The sequence below is a fragment of the Trachemys scripta genome, chromosome 4 (assembly GCF_013100865.1).
Source record: "Trachemys scripta elegans isolate TJP31775 chromosome 4, CAS_Tse_1.0, whole genome shotgun sequence".
Classification (NCBI taxonomy): domain Eukaryota; kingdom Metazoa; phylum Chordata; order Testudines; family Emydidae; genus Trachemys; species Trachemys scripta.
In genome coordinates, this window is record NC_048301.1 from 72482689 (window position 1) to 72502125 (window position 19437).

Sequence of the window (19437 nt, forward strand, 5' to 3'; positions counted from 1 at the left end):
CAGCGGCTCCATTCAGGATTTGGATTCCTTTGTGCTGGGTGCTGAACAAACAATAGAGGAGAACATGGTTCCTGCCCCAAAGAGCTTGCAATATACTTTGGAACAAGCTGCAAGAGGCGATTGTAGGAAGGAGGGGGAGAGGCGAGGGTAACAATAGCAATAGGACGGTGTGGTTACACTGGCTGGCTATGACATCTGCGCAACTTAATGTTTCTGAATCATTTAAACCAGAGATGGGCCACATCCGCCCGCAGGACTGTCCTGCCCGGCCCCCGAGCTCCCGGCCGGGGAGGCTAGCCCCTGGCCCCTCCCCCGATGTCCCCCCCTTCCCTGCAGAGCTACGCCGCTGCACGGGCAGTGCTCTGGGCAGCGGAGCTGCATGCTTCTGCCGAGCAGACCGGCAGCGCGTCTGGCTTCGGCTGGTGCGGCAGCCAGACATGCTGCTCTGCATACTCTGCTTGGCGTGGTAAGTGGGCCGGGGCCGGAGGGTTGTATGAGGGGCGGGAGGCCCCAAGGGGCAGTCAGGGGACAGGGGGCAGTTGAATAGGGCGGAGGTTCTGAGGGAGGGGCGGTCAGGGGATGGGGAACAGGGAGTTTGGATAGGCGTGGGATCCCAGGGGGCCTGTCAGGGGGCAGGGGTATGGATGGGATCAGGGCAGTCAGGGGACTGGGAGCAGGGGGGTTGGATAGGGGGTGGGGTCCCAGGAGGGGGCAATTAGGGGACAAGGAGCAAGGGGGGTTGGATGGGTCAGGGGTTCTGAGGGGGGCAGGAAGTGGGAGGGGGCAGATGGGGGCGGGGGCTAGGCTGTTTGGGGAGGCACAGCCTTTCCTACCCAGGCCTCCATCCAGTTTTGCAACCCCAATGTGGCCCTTGGGCCAAAACGTTTGCCCACCCCTGATTTAAACTATTTGCTTAAGATGTAATGAAATGAGAGACCTTATTCTTGATTTTCCTCCTGACCCTCTTCAGTGCTTTCTCCTCTGCTTTGGTGAGGGGCAGCTTGGTAGGGATGGGGTAGCCCTCGGCAATCAGGGTGCGTTTCTCCTCCTCAGTCAAGAGCAGGGGGCCTGACGTCCCTTGTAACTTCTGAAATACACAGGCAAAAGCTACCAGTGGCAGACAGAGCATCAGCAACAAATCCCACCCCACAGGTCCTCACCACAGCCACTGCAACAGGGGACCCTCACTGTAAGCATACCTGTGGCAATGGTCTTCACTGCAGCCACAGGAACCTGTTCCCAGTGACACAGCCAGCCAGTTGCTTCCCACTCTGCTCACTAATACATCTGCTCCCCAAGCTGTTGTGGGCTATGGGCATTTGTTGTAGAGCTCATGAAAAGCAATTACCACATGTCCCTTCTACGTGACTTCCCAGGAACTCCCTTAAGTGTTCTTTAGTGAATTTGGTGGTCCTGAAAGTGAAGGACTAACCTAATACTGGCTGGAGCATGGCATTCACAGGCAGGTGCTATGCAAGTCTCTTTTCATCACTCTCTCTCTGACATATATCTCAACCCTGACCTGCAACACTCCCCCCCGCTCACCACTTCAGGCCTGGGGTCCCATCCAGCTCTGCCAATTGAGCTCACTCCTGATTTGCAGCGCCCCTCTGGTTATCCAGTCCTGGGCCTGAGCAGAAATTATCAACAGTGAGACTAACAACTAATGTCACCCTTTGACCTTCAGCCAGGTAAATTCTCCCAGCTCCTGTGAGCACAAAGAACCCTGCACTATAGGCTGTGGTGGAGCTTGTATTCTGCTTGAATTCTGATGTCTCCTTTCTAGTTCCTTACGTGTGGTGCTGTGAGGAGAGGCGAGGTGGAGATTGCACTGGAAGAGCGAGCAGCTGGCCGGGCTGGGCTGGAGGGAGGCAGGGACCGCGGACTCTGGGATCCATCACTATCACTACCATGGCTGCTGGGAGGTGTTGGAGGCATCTGCACCAAGTCATCTAATGGGAAGTAAGGAGAGCACATTTATCACTACAACATCAACCTACTGGGATAGGTGTGGGGCCATGGACAGCACCAGGGCAAAGTGCTTCCATGAGAGAGGGATGGAAAGAGAAAGCACTTCCCATAGCACACTGGTGGCTGGAGGAGGGCAAGTTAGCTGAGGCTCAACCCAGGAAAGACACAGACAATGTTGGTAGCTTGGGGGAAATAAATGGAAGAACCATCCAAGGTTGTGCCATGACCCCCACACAGAGAGCACATTCTCCATATTTGCCCTTAAGGCGTTTATTGGAGCCAGGTCTGTTTTTGGCCACAGGCACTACCTGGGCACCAAGTCGCTTTCTTTGAACGATGCTCAAGAAGAAGGATGCAAGCTAGCCATCCTTATCCAGGCCTTTGTCACCTCGAGATTCCATCGCTATGATGTGCTCTGAATAGGCCCTGAGAACACTCAGGAGCTCTGATTTTGGGTGCTTCAATTTTTGAGTGTCCAGTCTGAGACATTCAGAATCATGGACACTTAAAAATTCAGCCCCAGAAAGTTTGGCAGTTGGACACTTCAGCAGTGCCTCTTACCCCATGTGATACAGCTGCAGCTACAGTCAGTGGTGCCAATTAGGAGGGGTTGGGGGTGAACACTTCCTCCTCTTGCACTTGCTCAGAGTTCCATAGGCTGCAAAACTGAGGGGATGGGGAGGCGTGGCCTGACCACTTTTAAGCAGTGGTCCCATACTAAATCAGTACTGTTGCAATGCCACTGAAATTTGACCCTGTTGCCCCTCTTGTACAGATGGAGGGACAGCCAGGCCAAATGGTGTTGCAACCTGGGGCACAGGGAGTCTGTTCCTATACAACAGATTGCAAGGGACTCCCCAGAGAACTTGACTCCCAGTCAGCGGCGTATTATCACTTAGGCCAACAAGGCCTAGGCCTAGGGCGGCAAATTTGCTCGCTCCCTCCCCGGCCCCGCCCCAACTCTGCCCCTTCCCCAAATCCCCGGCCCACCTCCTCCCCCGGGCGCGCCGCGCTTCCCTCCTTCCACCTCCCTCCCAGGCTTGCTGTGCGAAAGCGCTGGGAGGGAAGGAGGGAGGAGAAGCGAGTAGCGGCGCGCTCAGAGGCGGAGCGGAGGTGAGCTGGGGCCAGCGGGCGTGGGGAGTAACCCTTGGGGGGAGGGCAGGGAACCGCTCCCCGCCCCAGTTCACCTCCGCTCCACCGCCGCCATCCCCCGAGCGCGCCACAACTCCCCTTCTCCCGCCTCTCTCCCAGGCTTGCCGCAGGGGAGCGGAGGTGAGCTGGCGCGGGAGGGCAGCAATTTTTTCAGGGCCTAGGGGTGGCAAATTTGTTAATTTGCCACTGCTCCCAGTAGCACTGGCTCACACACTGTTTGGGTAAGAGAGAAGGGAAATCCCTGGGCTGAGGGAGAACTGGGTCCCCTGTGGAGGGGGTATGAGTGGGGACTGGAATGAGGTCCCTGCCAGGGGAGATGGGACCAGAACTTGCTTCCCAAAGAAATACTTGAATTGGAACCACCTATTATAGTCAGCAGAGGTTCTTATGCTGCCATGTGCTTGGCTTAAAGGAGAGGGAATTGTTGGCTGTGGTACCCTGCACAGAGTTCTAGTCCTTGGATATAGCTCCCTGTTCCGTCCGCCTCGGCCTATATTTGCTAACCTGGCCATGCTGCAAGGCCCACCATTCTTCACAGACATTTGGGGAAGAGGCAGGCTGAAGAGATGGGATATGGTGAAATTTGACGAAGGTCATTGTTAGCAAGGAGGCCAGTATTATTGATATTCATAAAAGCAGGTGTGCTATAGGGATGTGATATTTGTAAGCAGTATTGTTAGTTTTAATTAGTGTGAAGCAGACGGCCCAACAGGCCTGGATTTCACATGGCTGTCCAATTTGATCCTCAAAACCCCTGTCTTGGTTGAAAAAGAACATTTCCCACATTCGGTGGCGCCCGCCCGCCCGCAGCTGTACGCATGTTACACACGGTGCATACCATTGGCAGGGAGTTGGGCAGAGGCAGAGAGACAGCAGCTTCAGCTGCTTCTGGACATGATCAACCCCATCAGGCATGTTCAGTGGCTGCAGGGTTGCTCAAAGACAGGAGTGACACTGCACCGGGGGGTGGGCGCAGCGCAGGCTGGAAGGTGGAGAGTGAGTGTGGCACGGACTCAGTGGCTGCAGTGGAGATGGCCCGCTTTAGCCACTTGAAAGGTTGGGAAGTATGGTGAAGTGCCCAGGGCCTAGGATGAGTCCTAGAATTTCTAAATACACACATATACACACCCATTCCTGCCCCAACCATGCTGTGCAGTGGCTGCCAGGCTCTCTTCCTGATGCCAATGCTGTTCTACAGCCAAGGGACAATGTTTTTACTAGATCTGAGTCAGGTATTTCAGACAGATGTAGGACATAAGTAGGTGACATCATCATTTAAGATTCTTCTAAAGTATCCCTACAATCTCGGTTACAAAATGAGTTCTCTAACGGATCTTGGTGAGGTCTAGTGCCCAGGACAAAATCAGAGATGTTAGAAAGCATGTCTCAAAAGGCATGCAGTGCCAAATTAGCAATGCCTGAATCAAGCCAACTTCCAAAGAACTGGCTCTGCCATCTTTAGGGAGTTTGCCAAAATGCTGAGCATCTTTACAAGGTATCCGGATACCACAATGATGGGCTGGTATAAGAACCAAAACAGCATGCAAAGTCTGTTGTGCCCTGGCTCAGCTATACTGCTCCAAAACACCACCCAGCACACTCTCAAACACAGGAAGGTCTCCAGGGAACAAGCACCACTCTGTGCCTCAGTTTCCTCATCTGTAAAATGGGAATAAAGCTATTGACCTCATTTGTAGTGCACTTTGGTGAAAAGTGCTATACGGGAGTTAGGCATTATTATTATTAAAGCATTTCAGGGGCTCACACACTTGCCACGGTACTTAACGCACCCAAGTGGCTCTGGTTGCTCGGCATCACAACAGGTCACCAGGTGCTTGAGAAGTGCCTCAGCTCTGGCTTAGAGGGCTGACCCCACTCCTGTGGGCCCTATTGTATGTGGGAGCATGATTACGCTGGGTCTCTCTGGGGCAGTCAGAGTTCTTAATGGCGCCTTAATCGTGCATTTTCAAACTTCAAATATTTGGGTTCCTTTCAAATTAAACTGAATTTTGAATTTCCTGGCTTTTGAATGGTTGTTTTTGGATAGCTCCAAGGTCCCTGTGAGGTTTTCAATGCTCAGATCTCTCATATATATTTTCAGCTATAAGGTAGTTTCTTGTACACAGAAGTTGCAAACGATTCTGTATGTGGCAATTTGTACATGGGGTAATTCCATTTTATCTGAACACAGGTAATTCTGCATGAAGATAGGGGTTCCATGGTAACCCATCTCAGCCTGCCCTGTTGTTATTGTATGTGTAAGGCTCGGGGTATGAGAGTTGTTTCGTGTGTTTATATGCATGGCTTGGAGTGACGAGGCTTTGCAGCCAGAACTGTGTAATATTGAGGGGATGCACGACTGGGCTAAGTACCAGCTGGCTGATTCTATTTTCTTACCTGCTGGTACATTTAGAAACTGGTTCACTTCTTTGGGCTCAGCTTTGATCACAGGTGCTGGAGTCATTTCTACTGGAGTCTGTGAAAAAGCAAGAGCACACAGCTGTCTCTGAGTGTCTTTTTCACTTCCCTCCCCACCTTTCACAAACAGCCCTCGCAGAGTGTATTGATTGCAGCTACTGCTTCACCAACTCTCTACTCTGCCACATTCCACCCCATGCCCTGGAGCCTACCCCACCAGCCTGTTCGCTGCACTAGCAGCAGGTACACTGACAACCAACATCACACAATCACATCAAAAATCTCTATCTTTGCCTGAAACACCGAATACAAACAAGTGAATTTGCTGAGGGAGGGGAAGCCACACACAGCCATGCTGCCATTGCAGATGATAAGGCAATATCTCTGAATGAAGACATTTACCTCTTTGGCCATTAGCCCAGCTCAAGACCCAGAAAGCACTATTTAAACTGTCCTCCCAATTCAATAGGGATGCCTCTTTTAGATCTGCCTTAATCAGAGCTGGGAGAATATATACAGGCTTTGAGAAATGGAGTAAAACCCCTCTAGTGCTCTTAGGACTTTCACCAGGGCCACTGAACAGCTGTTTCTGATCAAACGGATTAAGAGTTAACATGAACAGCACGTTATTCCCAGCTGGACTGAACTGCCTCTCTGCTCCCAGCCTCCCTTCCCCCATTCCACCACAGGCAAGAGAGATTTTTACACTAAACAGATACATTGCAAACTCCCCCAGACAGTAAACACAGCTGAGGGGGGCCCTTGCTACAATTGTCAGGCACACAAAACCAATCTGCATTTGAGGGCACAGCAAGTTCAAGCTGCGTAAATAATGGAGGAAGTTTATGTGCATTTTTCGCTTGAATAGTTGATTTGTTTAATAGAATTGTCTGAAAGGGAAGATGCCCAACATGAGTGAAAAAAAGGAAGAGAACCCAGGAAAGGATCTACTGTACCTGATGGGCCCCAAGATACAAGACAGTTCAGCACCATGCAAGATTGGACAAACCTCCCTTCTCCCAAAAACCCCCACCAGAACCAGGGCCAAACAGAGCCCTCAGTCACCCCCATGTCACCAAGGGCAGCAAGTATCCAAGGGTGTTCTTCAGAGAAATAGACATCTTAAGAACTTGGGAGTGGATGAGAGCTTTGGTTCCTCAGTTCTTGGAAATATTCATAACAATCGTTAATGCTTGGTGCGTGGCATCCACCTGCCCTCACAAACAAGAACCTCAGAGAAGGGTTATTATCCTCATTGTTCAGCTTTGGAAAGTGAGAGATTTTATGATGTACCCAAGGCCACGTGACAAGTCAGCGGCAGGCCTGGGAGAGGGACTCAGGAGTATGAGGCTCATATTCAGCTCATTTGTTAATTCTGCCTTCCCTAAAATTATCTCATTGGGGAACCACCTTTGAACACTCGCCAGTAGAATGGGTTCGCGGCTTGATAAAAACAACCCAAGGGCTAAAGAAATATCAGCAGATTGGAAGGAAAGGGCCTTCCATCAAGTAGAAATGCTAGTGAACAACTAGATGGCTCTGGAGCTGGTAAATTGCACACCAAGTGCCTCAAGGACATTGGTTTGAATCTAACCCACACTGTTCATAATTTCAAGTCTACTGTGTTGTAGAGAGGTAAATCTTTCAGTGTCTACAAAGGAGGAGTAAGTGCCCCTTGGTCCTTTTGCTCTTTTAATTAAAACTGGGGGTGAGTTTAACACTGAGTCTCAATCTGTTCTAACTGTCATTTCAAGTGAGAAATTACTAGCAATAAGGAAATAGTTGGGCATCAGCTTTGTTTCACCTTCAGCCTCCTGTCCAGGAGGAGCCTATAACTGCAGTCAAAGGGCCTACAGAGCCAAGCCAGTGTCAGGGTTTGTTGTTGGGAAGTTCCAGTTACCAGACACATATTCTGAGTAAAATGGGCTCACCTCCTCAGGTGCTGGCAGTCTCTGTAGTGGGTTGAGGTTCAGCGCTGGCACTAAGCTGGCTGCAAGCTGGGATTCAGGAAGTTCTGGAGCCAGGTTCTGTTCCTGCTTCACCATAATGGAGCATAGCTTGTGCCCAAGGGACCACACTCCACTCTCCAGGTCTGAAACAAGCACAGCATGAGAATCAAACTCCGAGCTTCTTGGGACACCAGCAATAACAGGACAAGGCAAGAGACATCAGAAGCCTTTACTCTATCTGCAAAGGGTCCCATTCCAAGGTGTGTAGGGGATATAGGTGTCTCTCTTCTGCATTAAGATCTGTGATAGGTACTGCTGCTGCACAAGTGTGTGTATACCCTCAATATTTAAGGGGTCAGTTGATCCCTCTCCTCATGGACATTACTGGTGCTGACATTCATTCTCCAGGTGTGGAGGAATGCATATATGCTGCTCCACACCCCCAGGCAGAAGCAGGCTGCAGTCTTCACCATGAGAAACATTAGTGTGGAGGGAGAGGGAAAGCCCTCTGAGGAACACTTAATGGGCCTGAGTGCCCCCCTCTGTGTGTGTGCTTGGAGTGTGAATATTTAGGGGGACAGGAGATCACAGGAGTTGGATCTCAGACAAAAAGAGATAATGGTTAATTCAGAGAAGGTGAAGTCACTTGGCCTCTTTTCTGGAGTTTTGGTCCCATCCTTCCTGCTCCTTAGACACCTCAGCCTGCCAAGAAACTATTCTGCACCTGGTTCAGGTCATACATCTTCCTCCCTAATGCACTTCCCTTCCTCATTTATCCGCACTGGAAACTCATTGGCCCTGCCACACTATGGCCTTTAACATAGCATATCACCAGTTAGTGTGCTGGTTAGTTCTAACCATGTCCTGCTTAGCTCTAACCAGGACAGATTCTCTGCCACTACCCTCGTCTCTAGACATTGCTCTGGCAGCAGCTAGGGACTGTAAAGGGGTCACAAAAGCCCAGAAGAGAGTTCCTCTGGTGTAGGAACTGCATAGAGCCTGTGTATGCAGCCGTAAACTGCTTCTCCGTGCAGCTCCCAGTGTAGGGGACATGCCAGGGGCAGGGAATGAGTGGCCATTCTGCGCTGTAGAGTAGCCTGTAGGCAGCCATAAGAAGGCTGCCATAAGTCAGAACAGCCACTTATGTTGGGGCCCCATCAGCCCGGAGTGCACTCAGGAATCCAGGTGGCACAAAGGTGGCTTAAAGCCACCTTTGCCCAAACAGCTCCTGGGCTACGCTTTCTGAGAGGCACAGCACAGAATTTAGCCCCTGGTTTGTTCCCACATAGAATGTAGTTAAAACTCTGGCTGTGTAAACCATGTGTCACCCTTGGCAGTGGCCTATGCTGGTTGCCTTCCTGTAACTAGTCTGGCACACTTATTTTGCTGTGTGGACAGGACTCCCTAACTGTGCCTGTGTAACTGGTTGAGCTTGTCCTCCTTCCTTCTCTGTGCAGTAGTATGTCCCCGAGTACATTTCCTCATCCATGCCCTGCTGGTGCTGCTCTGTATGTATATCCCCCATGCCTATTCCCTGCTGAAGCGCTATGGGATAGCTACCTAGATTTTCCCAGAATGCACCAATGCAAACATGATTAGGCACCCTAGTAGGTGTGAATGCAAACACAATAGTGATGGCAGCAAAGCTGCTGTGTGGACACAAGCTGAACTGTTACATGTTAAGGAGGCCAAGCCAAAACCAGTTACAGAACTCACAGTTGTAGCTCTAATGTGGATGGGCCCTGTATTTTGGACAGCGGGGGAGAGAATGGGTTTCAAGGCCACAGGTAACTGCATCCAGCCAGGGCCGGCTCTGGCTTTTTTGCTGCCCCAGGCAAAAAAGCCTCCAGCTGCTTCCCCCCCCAGCGCGGCAGGGGAGGGCGGCCAGAGCCCCGGGGGGGAGGGCAGCAAGCCCGGGCTGGGGCTCCACTCTCCCTGGCAGCCAGAGCGTCGGGGGGAAGGCGGCGAGCCCCGGCCGTGGCCCCGCTCTCCCCGGCGGCTGGAGCCGGAGCACCGCGCCGCCCCCCTCCAGGTGCCGCCCCAAGCACAAGCTTGGTGGGCTGGTGCCTGGAGCCGGCCCTGCATCCAGCAAACTTGGATGAATTTGCCCCTCCATCCAGCTGTTCTGCTACAATGGTAAAAGCTGGACTGGAAAGCTTTACATGACCCTTTCTGTAAGAGGAATGACGCTCCCTCTGCCTGCGAGTGCTGTGACTGCTGGACTTGTTACTAATCAGAGCAGAAGAGGGCAAGCAAGGGGCTCTTCCTGTCTAGAATAAACTAGGTGAGAGGGCAGCCCCCAGCTCTGTCACTCCAAATAGGCCAAGCAGTGAACACCCAAACAAGCACATGCTGTCCTTCCTTCTCCTGTCCCCATGCCAAAACCCTCTGTCTGTCCCACCCTGCAAGAGCTATTGGCTTACAGAGATGAACCAGCCAACAGGGTGTCGTTCAGGACCAGATGAGAAGGCATTTTCCATGGATGCATCTACATTCCACATGCTCGGTGGTCCCAAAGGTACAGATAATCTAGAAACACTGATGATGCATCTGGATCCTGCTGTGTGAGTGGTGCCTGGAGATTCTGCCTCAGCATGCTTCTCTAGATACATTGTTTACGGTCAGATATTTGGAATGTGTGTAGAGTGACCAAACAGCAAGTGTGAAAAATCAGGATAGGGGGTGGGGAGTAATAGGAGCCTATATAAGACCCACAAATCAGGACTGTCCCTATAAAATCAGGACATCTGGTCATCCTAAATGTGTGTGCAGTAAAAAATATGGACCCATCACACACAGATATGAGAAATGTATTGCTCCTCTGGAAACAGGGAAGGGAGTGAAGAGAAATGAGGGGAGAAGCGGAATATATTTAAATGTAGTGTCTTCATTTCTCTTTCCTCTCTGTGCTACAGAACCACAGCCTGATTGTTGGCATGGAATTGGACTTCACAGATCAACAGCTCACCCACTTGCATGTAATCAGACCTACACCTTCTGCTCTAGAGAACTGTAGCCTGCTCTTGGGCATGAAATCATGACTGCACTCCCTGGTCTGCAGAACTGCAATCTGGTACCTGGAACCAGAGGTTCCATATTTGTACCCATAACCCATTAGGCAAATGGATTCCACTGAAAAGCAAGCTCGTGAGACTGATGAGCAACCTGAACCTCACAACCTAACTGAATTAGTGGGTGCCTAGCCTGGGATGGGCAGGATTCTGAAGTTTTTGAGGACAGCAGGAAAGCATGGAGAAGCCAATGTGTAAAAGGCCACAGCCGGCTCCAAAACTAGAGGCAGCCTAGGTTCCCTTGAGAATGCTGCAGGCTGAAAGGGCATACTTAACCCTCACAGATGTTAAAGGAAAACCATTACTGGCATTGCATTTTAAGGGCAGCACTAATAGGTACAATGCAGAGATAAATCTGGATTTGGGTCCAAATATCAATAGACATTAAAATGCAGAGTTAACCCACACAATTTCAGCATAGGGCTATTGGCCCCAATTCCCAGATGGACTAAAATGTGTATCACATTCAAATATGAGCCAGATATAACCCTGGACATGCAGTTTTTTATCCCCTGCATGTGACTGTGTGTATGCCTGCCACAATGATATTTTGTACTCATTCGCTGCACAGAGGTGAATTGCACCCTCTGACTAGTAATGTAAGGCTGGCACAGCACTTCAGTCCTATTGATTTAAGTGGGGTTTAACTGGTGCATAGTCTGCACAAGAGCGATTGTCACCCTCAGTGTCCCAAATATGGCTAGGGTTTCTACAGACATAAGAGAGCCCCAAAGACCTTGCAGTCTAAGCAGAGACATGACAATATATGGAAAGAGGATGCAGGGGAAGAGGTAACGTGTAACAGATACAAGCTCCTGAGTTAGCTTAGTACAACTGCAAATCTTTGTTTTGTGTTTCACTGCTCCATCCTGTTTGCTTCTCACCCTATCATTATAATCTTTATTCTCATTTGTTTATTTTCAATGTGTGCGTGTGTCAACACACGTGGGTTAAGGTGTGTGTCCTTACCTGTGTGGAGGTGTGTGTCCTTACCTGTGTGGTTTTTGCTAATTGCCCAAGAATACTTGCTTCTGCTGAGCCCCCCCCGCAGGGATGTGTTAGTGTTAAAGTCAGGGACAGGAAACCCTTCTGAATGTTTGAAGGTTAAGGAAAAGCTGTCGGGCCTGATGTTAGGGCCCTTGCTTGGTGACCCTCTGATGTACTGTCTGAGTTATGGGTACTGACCCTAAAGGTGTTGACTGTGTAATTTGCAAAGAAGAGGCAGCAGATGGCAGTTTCTCTCCTTTCTTGGTGTTTGTTATCACAGAGCAGGAATAGTTCCTGGCTATGATGGGGAAACCTCTATCCCAGACCTTGCTCTTGCTAAAAGGAAGGGCTTTCTTCTCCTGTATATACTGAATCAGTGACACAGCTTTTTCAGGCAGCCTGGTGTCCATCAGCTGCCAGGACACCCACACAGTCCCGCAAATTACAGGACTCTCTGTTAGGATTGCTCTAAAAATATCCAGCCATCATGAATTATCCTGAAATGAATTGTTTTAAAAATAGGGTTTGAAATAACTGTTCCTCTCTGTCTTCCTCTAAGTGAGAGCCACTCACAAGGAAGCCACTTAGTTTTCCACATGAGCCAACTGGCTGCAGGCTCCCTGTACGCTCGTGCTCCCTATATCCAGGCCAAACCTCACTGGTAAGCTCCAGGAAGGGACTTGAGTCCAGTGCATCCACTCCCAACTTACCAGGGTCCTATGGAACTGCTGCCTATAGTTTGCCAGGAGCACACAGCGCGCAGAGACACAAACCATAATCATCAGCATGAATAACACACAGCAATAGAAATGAATAATTATATTGTGAGTATAGGAAATGTAAGAAAAAATGTGGACCACATTCATAAAACAACGGACAAATTTATCCGTTGACTAACTGTACTAAGTCAAAGCAGTTAGGCAGTGCCCCAGCGCTGAGGAGCCTGACTTGGGTCAAGCAGGCCCCACCTCTGCTTAAAGACATCAGCTCTTCTAGGACATGCAGTACATCTTTTGGAAACACGGCAATCTGCATATGGGTTTCTTGTGCTCACCATTGGCATTATCTTCAGTCTTGATAGGCATGAGGGGGCTCTGGGGAGCAGAATCTCCACTGAGCGAGTAGCTGTGCTCTGCCTGGATGCCCGGAGTAGGAGGGTCCAAGTCCATGTCCAGTAAAGGGTTCTTTTCAGCCAACATTGGATCATCAAAGAAACTGTTGAAGAGTTCATTGGAGAAATCCTCCATGTTCTCAGAGAAATGATCCAGATGCTCGGAGAAATGCTGAGAAGGAACCAAGTGAAAGAGAATATTATTGTCAGCTCCAGTAGGGGCTAGGGAGCCTTCCACTGAACTGTGATCAAAACTTCAGCACACACATCATTTGGATGAAAAATAACAATCTCCATCCTTTATTCTGATCAGTGATAATAGCTAGATAAAATCAGCTTTCTATTTATAAGGTAGGGTTCAAATGCTCAATGATATACCTGCCTTTTTATCTATCTATCCTGTACATACCCAACTAGCTATCTCTCTGTCTCCCTTATGTACCCATCTATCTGTCTATGTAGGGTTTATACCATATACTATTTAGTAGAAGAAAGAGCTCAAGGAAAACTTGTGTGGTAAAAAAATATAAGTACATCAAAATGTGTTCTTCTGAGCCTGTGTTTAGTGACATAAATGTTCCCATGTGTTCTCCAAGCAGCAGTAGGCACCCTGGTACCAAGGATAACAAAACCCAACCACTGATTTCTATCAGTGTGCTCAAACATTAGTGTGATCAAAATAACAGGAAGGCCCCATGTTGTATTTAATTTCCTTTAGGATTTCACAACCCCTCTGTGGACCCTATGAGAATGTCCTAAGGCCAGTTAACACCTGTGAAATTCTGCTTCCTGATGAAATTTAAACACCACAGATGGCCGCCTGTTAACGGCAAACAATCATTCCACTGACAGCCAATAAATCTGATCCCATGCAGAATCTGTTTCCCCTGAGACATGCACTCCTATTGAGAAGTCAGATCACTAACTTTTCCATTTGATACAAGAAAACATTGGTGGGGCAATGAGAAAAACAATGGCTACCCATAGCCAGCTGAAAAGGGATCCCATTTATCAGCAGAGTGATGCTTTTGGGTCAGAGAGAAGAAAGAGAAACATAGATTATGTAGGTGGTCTTAAAAGATCTGGATAGAGCTGACCCAAAGTCAGAGAAGACTAGGCAGGCCAGGAATAGAGGGGAGAATATGGGGTGGGGTGGGGGGCACTGCAAGCAAAATATAGAAATATTGAGAGCAATGGCATGTGTGTGTGTGAGAGAGAGAAAGAGAGAGCAAGACAGAGGCATACATTACAGCCCTCTGAGTACCAGTGGAAGGAGGCCATGTACCAGGAGGAGCCTGAGAGGGTACAGGCGTGTGTATTCCTTTCATTCTCTAAAAGCAGAGCTGAGGGAGGAGTTGGCCAGGGGACCCCGGATACCACACTCCACTAGTTCCTGTTCCAACAGGAAGGTGTGTTTGTTTTACTTTAGCACAATATCTTTCTGCAAACAGAGCCCTGGCAGTGAGAGGGTTGGGGAGAGGAGCAGGCTGCAGCTGGGCAGCCCCCCTACCTTGCCAGGGAGAAGATGGAGAGAGCAAAGAGAGCAGGGGGGGAGCAGTTTGCAGTTGGTCACATCCTCCCATGCCCCTGCCTTCGATTTGAAAATCAGACAACACAGCAGCACTAAGGAAGCATTGCTCCCTTCCAGCTCTGGAGTCTGCGACTCCTGCTTTCCTCCTGGCACTAGCTTTTCTGTGCCTTTGTTTCCTTCACCTTCACTCCTGTCCTCCCAGTCATCCCAGGGGCAGGCTGACATGAAGCCATCCAAACCTCCCTTGGGATTACAGACAGTATGGAGAGGACTGAGAAGGAGGTACTTTAATTCTAAGCCCCTGGTTTTCAGCCACTCACAGGACATTTGGGCACAGTACATTTTCCAAGCTTGTTCTATGGGAGAGGCAAATTCGGTTCAGTAGCTTAGTAAAACCCACTTGGCCATTTTCAAGGTATCTAGAAGCATTTTTGTGCTTGGATGAGTAACAGAAAACAACTCAAAGTTGCCTTGGGCATAACCCTTTGTGAGGAGAAGGCCACTGAGTCAGTGGAAGACACCTGGTTTACCCATCGGAAGAAGTGAGGTTCTTACCCACGAAAGCCTATGCTCCCAATACTTCTGTTAGTCTCAAAGGTGCCACAGGACCCTCTGTTGCTGGTTTACCCAAGTTATCTAACTAGCATTGGGAAAGTAGCATCTCTGCCTCTTCCTGCGTGTCTGGGGGCTGCACTGCTCGGAACATTGAATCATAGAATCATAGAATCATAGAATATCAGAGTTGGAAGGGACCTCAAGAGGTCATCTAGTCCAACCCCCTGCTCAAAGCAGGACCAATTCCCAGCTAAATCATCCCAGCCAGGGCTTTGTCAAGCCGGGCCTTAAAAACCTCCAAGGAAGGAGACTCTACCACCTCCCTAGGTAACGCATTCCAGTGTTTCACCACCCTCCTAGTGAAATAGTTTTTCCTGATATCCAACCTGGACCTCCCCCACTGCAACTTGAGACCATTGCTCCTTGTTCTGTCATCTGCCACCACTGAGAACAGCTGAGCTCCATCCTCTTTGGAACCCCCCTTCAGGTAGTTGAAGGCTGCTATCAAATCCCCCCTCATTCTTCTCTTCTGGAGACTAAACAATCCCAGTTCTCTCAGCCTCTCCTCATAAGTCATGTGCTCCAGACCCCTAATCATTTCAATTGCCCTCTGCTGGACTCTGTCTAATCTGTCTATCCTTTCTGTAGTGGGGGCCCCAAAACTGGACACAATATTGCAGATGTGGCCTCACCAGTGCCGAATAGAGGGGAATAATCACTTCCCTCAACCTGCTGGCAATTCTCCTACTAATGGAGCCCAATATGCTGTTAGCCTTCTTGGCAACAAGGGCACACTATTGATTCATATCCAGCTTCTCGTTCACTGTAATCACCAGGTCCTTTTCTGCAGAACTGCTGCTTAGCCAGTCAGTCCCCAGCCTGTAGCAGTGCATGGGATTCTTCCGTCCTAAGTGCAAGACTCTGCACTTGTCCTTGTTGAACCTCATCAGGTTTTTTTCTGCCCAATCCTCTAATTTGTCTAGGTCCCTCTGTATCCGATCCCTACCCTCTAGTGTATCTACCACGCCTCCTAGTTTAGTGTCATCTGCAAACTTGCTGAGAGTGCAGTCCACACCATCCTCCAGATCATTAATAAAGATATTAAACAAAACCGGCCCCAGGACCGACCCTTGGGGCACTCCACTTGAAACCGGCTGCCAACTAGACATGGAGCCATTGATCACTACCCGTTGAGCCCGACGATCTAGCCAGCTTTCTATCCACCTTACAGTCCATTCATCCAGCCCATACTTCTTTAACTTGGTGGCAAGAATACTGTGGGAGACCGTATCAAAAGCTTTGCTAAAGTCAAGAAATAACACATCCACTGCTTTCCCCTCATCCACAGAGCCAGTTATCTCATCATAGAAGGCAATTAGGTTAGTCAGGCACGACTTCCCCTTCGTGAATCCATGCTGACTGTTCCTGATCACTTTCCTCTCCTCTAAATGTTTCATAATTGATTCCTTGAGGACCTGCTCCATGATTTTTCCAGGGACTGAGGTGAGGCTGACTGGCCTGTAGTTCCCCGGATCCTCCTTCTTCCCTTTTTTAAAGATGGGCACTACATTAGCCTTTTTCCAGTCATCTGGGACCTCCCCCGATCGCCATGAGTTTTCAAAAATAATGGCTAATGGCTCTGCAATCTCACCGCCAACTCTTTTAGCACCCTCGGATGCAGCGCATCCGGCCCCATGGACTTGTGCACGTCCAGTTTTTCTAAATAGTCCCGAACCACTTCTTTCTCCACAGAGGGTTGGTCACCTTCTCCCCATGCTGTACTGCCCAGTGCAGCAATCTGGGAGCTGACCTTGTGCGTGAAGACAGAGCAAAAAAATCATTGAGTACATTAGCTTTTTCCACATCCTCTGTCACTAGGTTGCCTCCCTCATTCAGTAAGGGGCCCACACTTTCCTTGATTTTCTTCTTGTTGCTAACATTTCTTCTTGTTGGCTCTAAAAAGCACACATTCATACAGATGCTGCTGTACCTGCCCTGTGTCTTTTCTTTTTTAAATGAAACAAGCAAACTCAGTGTAAGAAAGGATGATAGTGTAGTCATAAGGGTGGGAATGTAAGTAGAAAAGTGAAAGAATCCAGAGTTCTGACATACCAGGCTCCCTCCAAGGTGAGCAAATATACAAAAGAACAAATCCACAGTCAAACCTACCTATGTGCTGAGGGCTGGAGGAACAGCTGCTGTGGGAATCATCAATGACTTTTCTGTGAGTTTCAAATCTCCTCCATAACTTTGTATTAACAAAAGGGATGAGGGTGGGGAGAGAATCAGGGAGAAGTTGCACTGAATTGTGCAGTAATTTCACATAAAATCCTCATATCTGCATCCCAACTCCAGTTAGAACAAGGATCCCTGATCACACCATGATCTCCCAAGTAGAGGATAAACAGAGGAGGTATGATGGCATGACACCCACTGGAGGAGGGTTATTTACAGGTTATAAATGAGGGAAGGGGAGATTTTTTCTTAATTTCACAGCTGTTTGGCTCAAACACCAACATTTTTCAAAACAGCCATTGATTTAGGGCACTTTTTCTTTTGGGCACCCAAAAATTAAAGGGACTCAGAATGAGTGGCCACTTTTGAAAATGTGGCTACAGATGTCAAAGCTGTCATTACAGAGATGCAAGAGGGCTGCTTCAAGCTACCACTTTTCCTCCAGGGATGTTAGCTAACTTGTACAGTGAGGAGAGAACTGGAAGTGGGAGAGATAAAGGGGTCCATACCCGCTCTGCAGATCCAAAAGGCAATAATATCAGGGGGTGCAAACCTGGCATTGGCCACTGTTGGAAGACAGGATACTGGGCTAGATGGACCTTTGGTCTGACCCAGTATGGCCGTTCTTATGATTCTGATCCTTCAGCAGGTGTAAATATTCTAACTGCCTGTTCACCAGTGCTGCTCCCTTTCATCTCTACCAAACACTCATTTACCAGCTCAGGACTAATCTAGGGTGTCTCTGAGTGAGGATAGCAGACAGGGTTTTGGAGTGGAGCCCGGAGCTGGAGTCCGGAGCAGCTCCGGAGCAGTGGAGCTGCAGGTTTTTGCCTGGAGCTGGAGTGGAGGTGGAGCACAGTTCCAAAGCCCTGGTAGCAGAGATAAGAGAATGCTGTGTTTAAGGTAGGTCAGTCTCTGAGATTGGGGATAATTACAGTTATTATCAAAGATGGCACCAGGGATCAGACTCCCGTAAATGGCAAGTGCACACAGAAAAATCAGATTTGTAAATTGTTATTTTTACCCAGAAAAGCTGACAGGGGCTCAGAGGCAAGAAATGGGTGGATTGGGGGCAGGGAGGGAAAGGAAGGAGAGATAAAGGGGAGGCAGAGCCAATACAGGTGATAACACCACTTTACAATTGGACATATCTATATTGGAGATGACTGCGCAGTGAACTGCCCAGTCACAGAAGTGCTGTTGTGTCCCTCTTGATGGGCTTTGGTCTCCCATGCTGCCAACACATAAAATTAGCTTGGAGATAAATTTCTAAGCAGTACATTTATCCATGTTCATCTGGCAAAATGATAAAATAGAGTCTGTGTGTCCAGATCCTTTGGTGATGGGCATCCTGGATCCTGTGGTAATGGGCAGTCTAGAGCCTTTGGTGATGGATGCCTCTGAAACACATCTAATAAATACATATACAACTAACACAGGATGCCCAAACTCTATCTCCCTGAGGCCTCCACTGGCATCTGGCCAAGAGCCAGAGAGCTGCATCTAATTTGCACAGAAGGCTGCAGATTTACAACTACCCTCATCTTTAATTTGGAGAAGCCTTAGGGAAACTACAGAAGCCGGTATACAATGTGACCACTTGGGTCAGAAAGGAGCATTGCATAATGGGGTCTGTAGTCTCTGCAGACCACACCTCCATATTAAAGAGGAGGACCTCTGTGGACCACATTGTAGAAGTCCCTGGACTAGACTTTGTATAGACTTTACTTAATGCTCTGGCAGTAAGGAGATCAATAGAGCAAAGGCCAGAAACACACAATTTAAGAGTGAGGCCTAAGGAAGGAATTCACAAAGGCTTGGCTTGGCTATGAATGAAGATGGGGATAATAAGGAGATGCACAAAACAGGCTCAGAGTCCCACAGCATCTTCCTAGTCTAGAATCTCCTTCTGGGACCATCTTCTTCCTGCTAGGAGAGACCTGCCAAGTCTCCCATGGGATTCAGCTGTGATATGATGAAGGATTCTGCAATGAACTTCACATAGCTAGAATCTCCCTCATGATTTTTTGAAATCACCTTCTTATAAACGGTCCCAGTTAAAGCCAGCTAGGAAATGTGATCTTCATCAACCCAGTCCAAAGGGAGGGACGTGAAATTGACTTGGAGAAAACTTCTTCCAGATAGGCTCCAAAGCTAACAGCTCACTCTCCGTTCACATCATTCCCTCCTGCTATCTCCCCCTCCCTTTCATGCTCTCCTTCTTTCTCATTCCCTTTGACCATGCTCTGCAGCCAAGAAATATCACGAGATATATTTCCAAAGCGGTACTGCCAATGAGCGGTCAGGAAGGGGGCAGCCAAGGGACAGCAGCCCCATGGTGATGATATGCAGGATTTCCTGATCCAAACCACGGTCTCTGGCACCCCTCCCCCTCAACACTGTTCCATGGAGATGGGATATGCATGTGTGTGCTGGAGCCATGGAGCAGCCTATCTC

General features: G+C 49.0%; 1 protein-coding gene across 1 annotated transcript in view; it reads right to left on the bottom strand.

Moving 5' to 3' along the window:
* The window catches only part of CREB3L1 (cAMP responsive element binding protein 3 like 1), a 67334-nt gene that overhangs the window by 14863 nt on the left and 33034 nt on the right, over positions 1-19437 (bottom strand). Inside the window, exons 2-6 of the mRNA XM_034769590.1 lie at positions 12603-12831; positions 7473-7633; positions 5521-5599; positions 1795-1952; positions 938-1087 (exon numbers count right to left, since the gene is read on the bottom strand). Coding sequence (XP_034625481.1) covers positions 938-1087; positions 1795-1952; positions 5521-5599; positions 7473-7633; positions 12603-12831 — 777 coding nt within the window. The remainder of the gene's footprint in view (positions 1-937; positions 1088-1794; positions 1953-5520; positions 5600-7472; positions 7634-12602; positions 12832-19437) is intronic.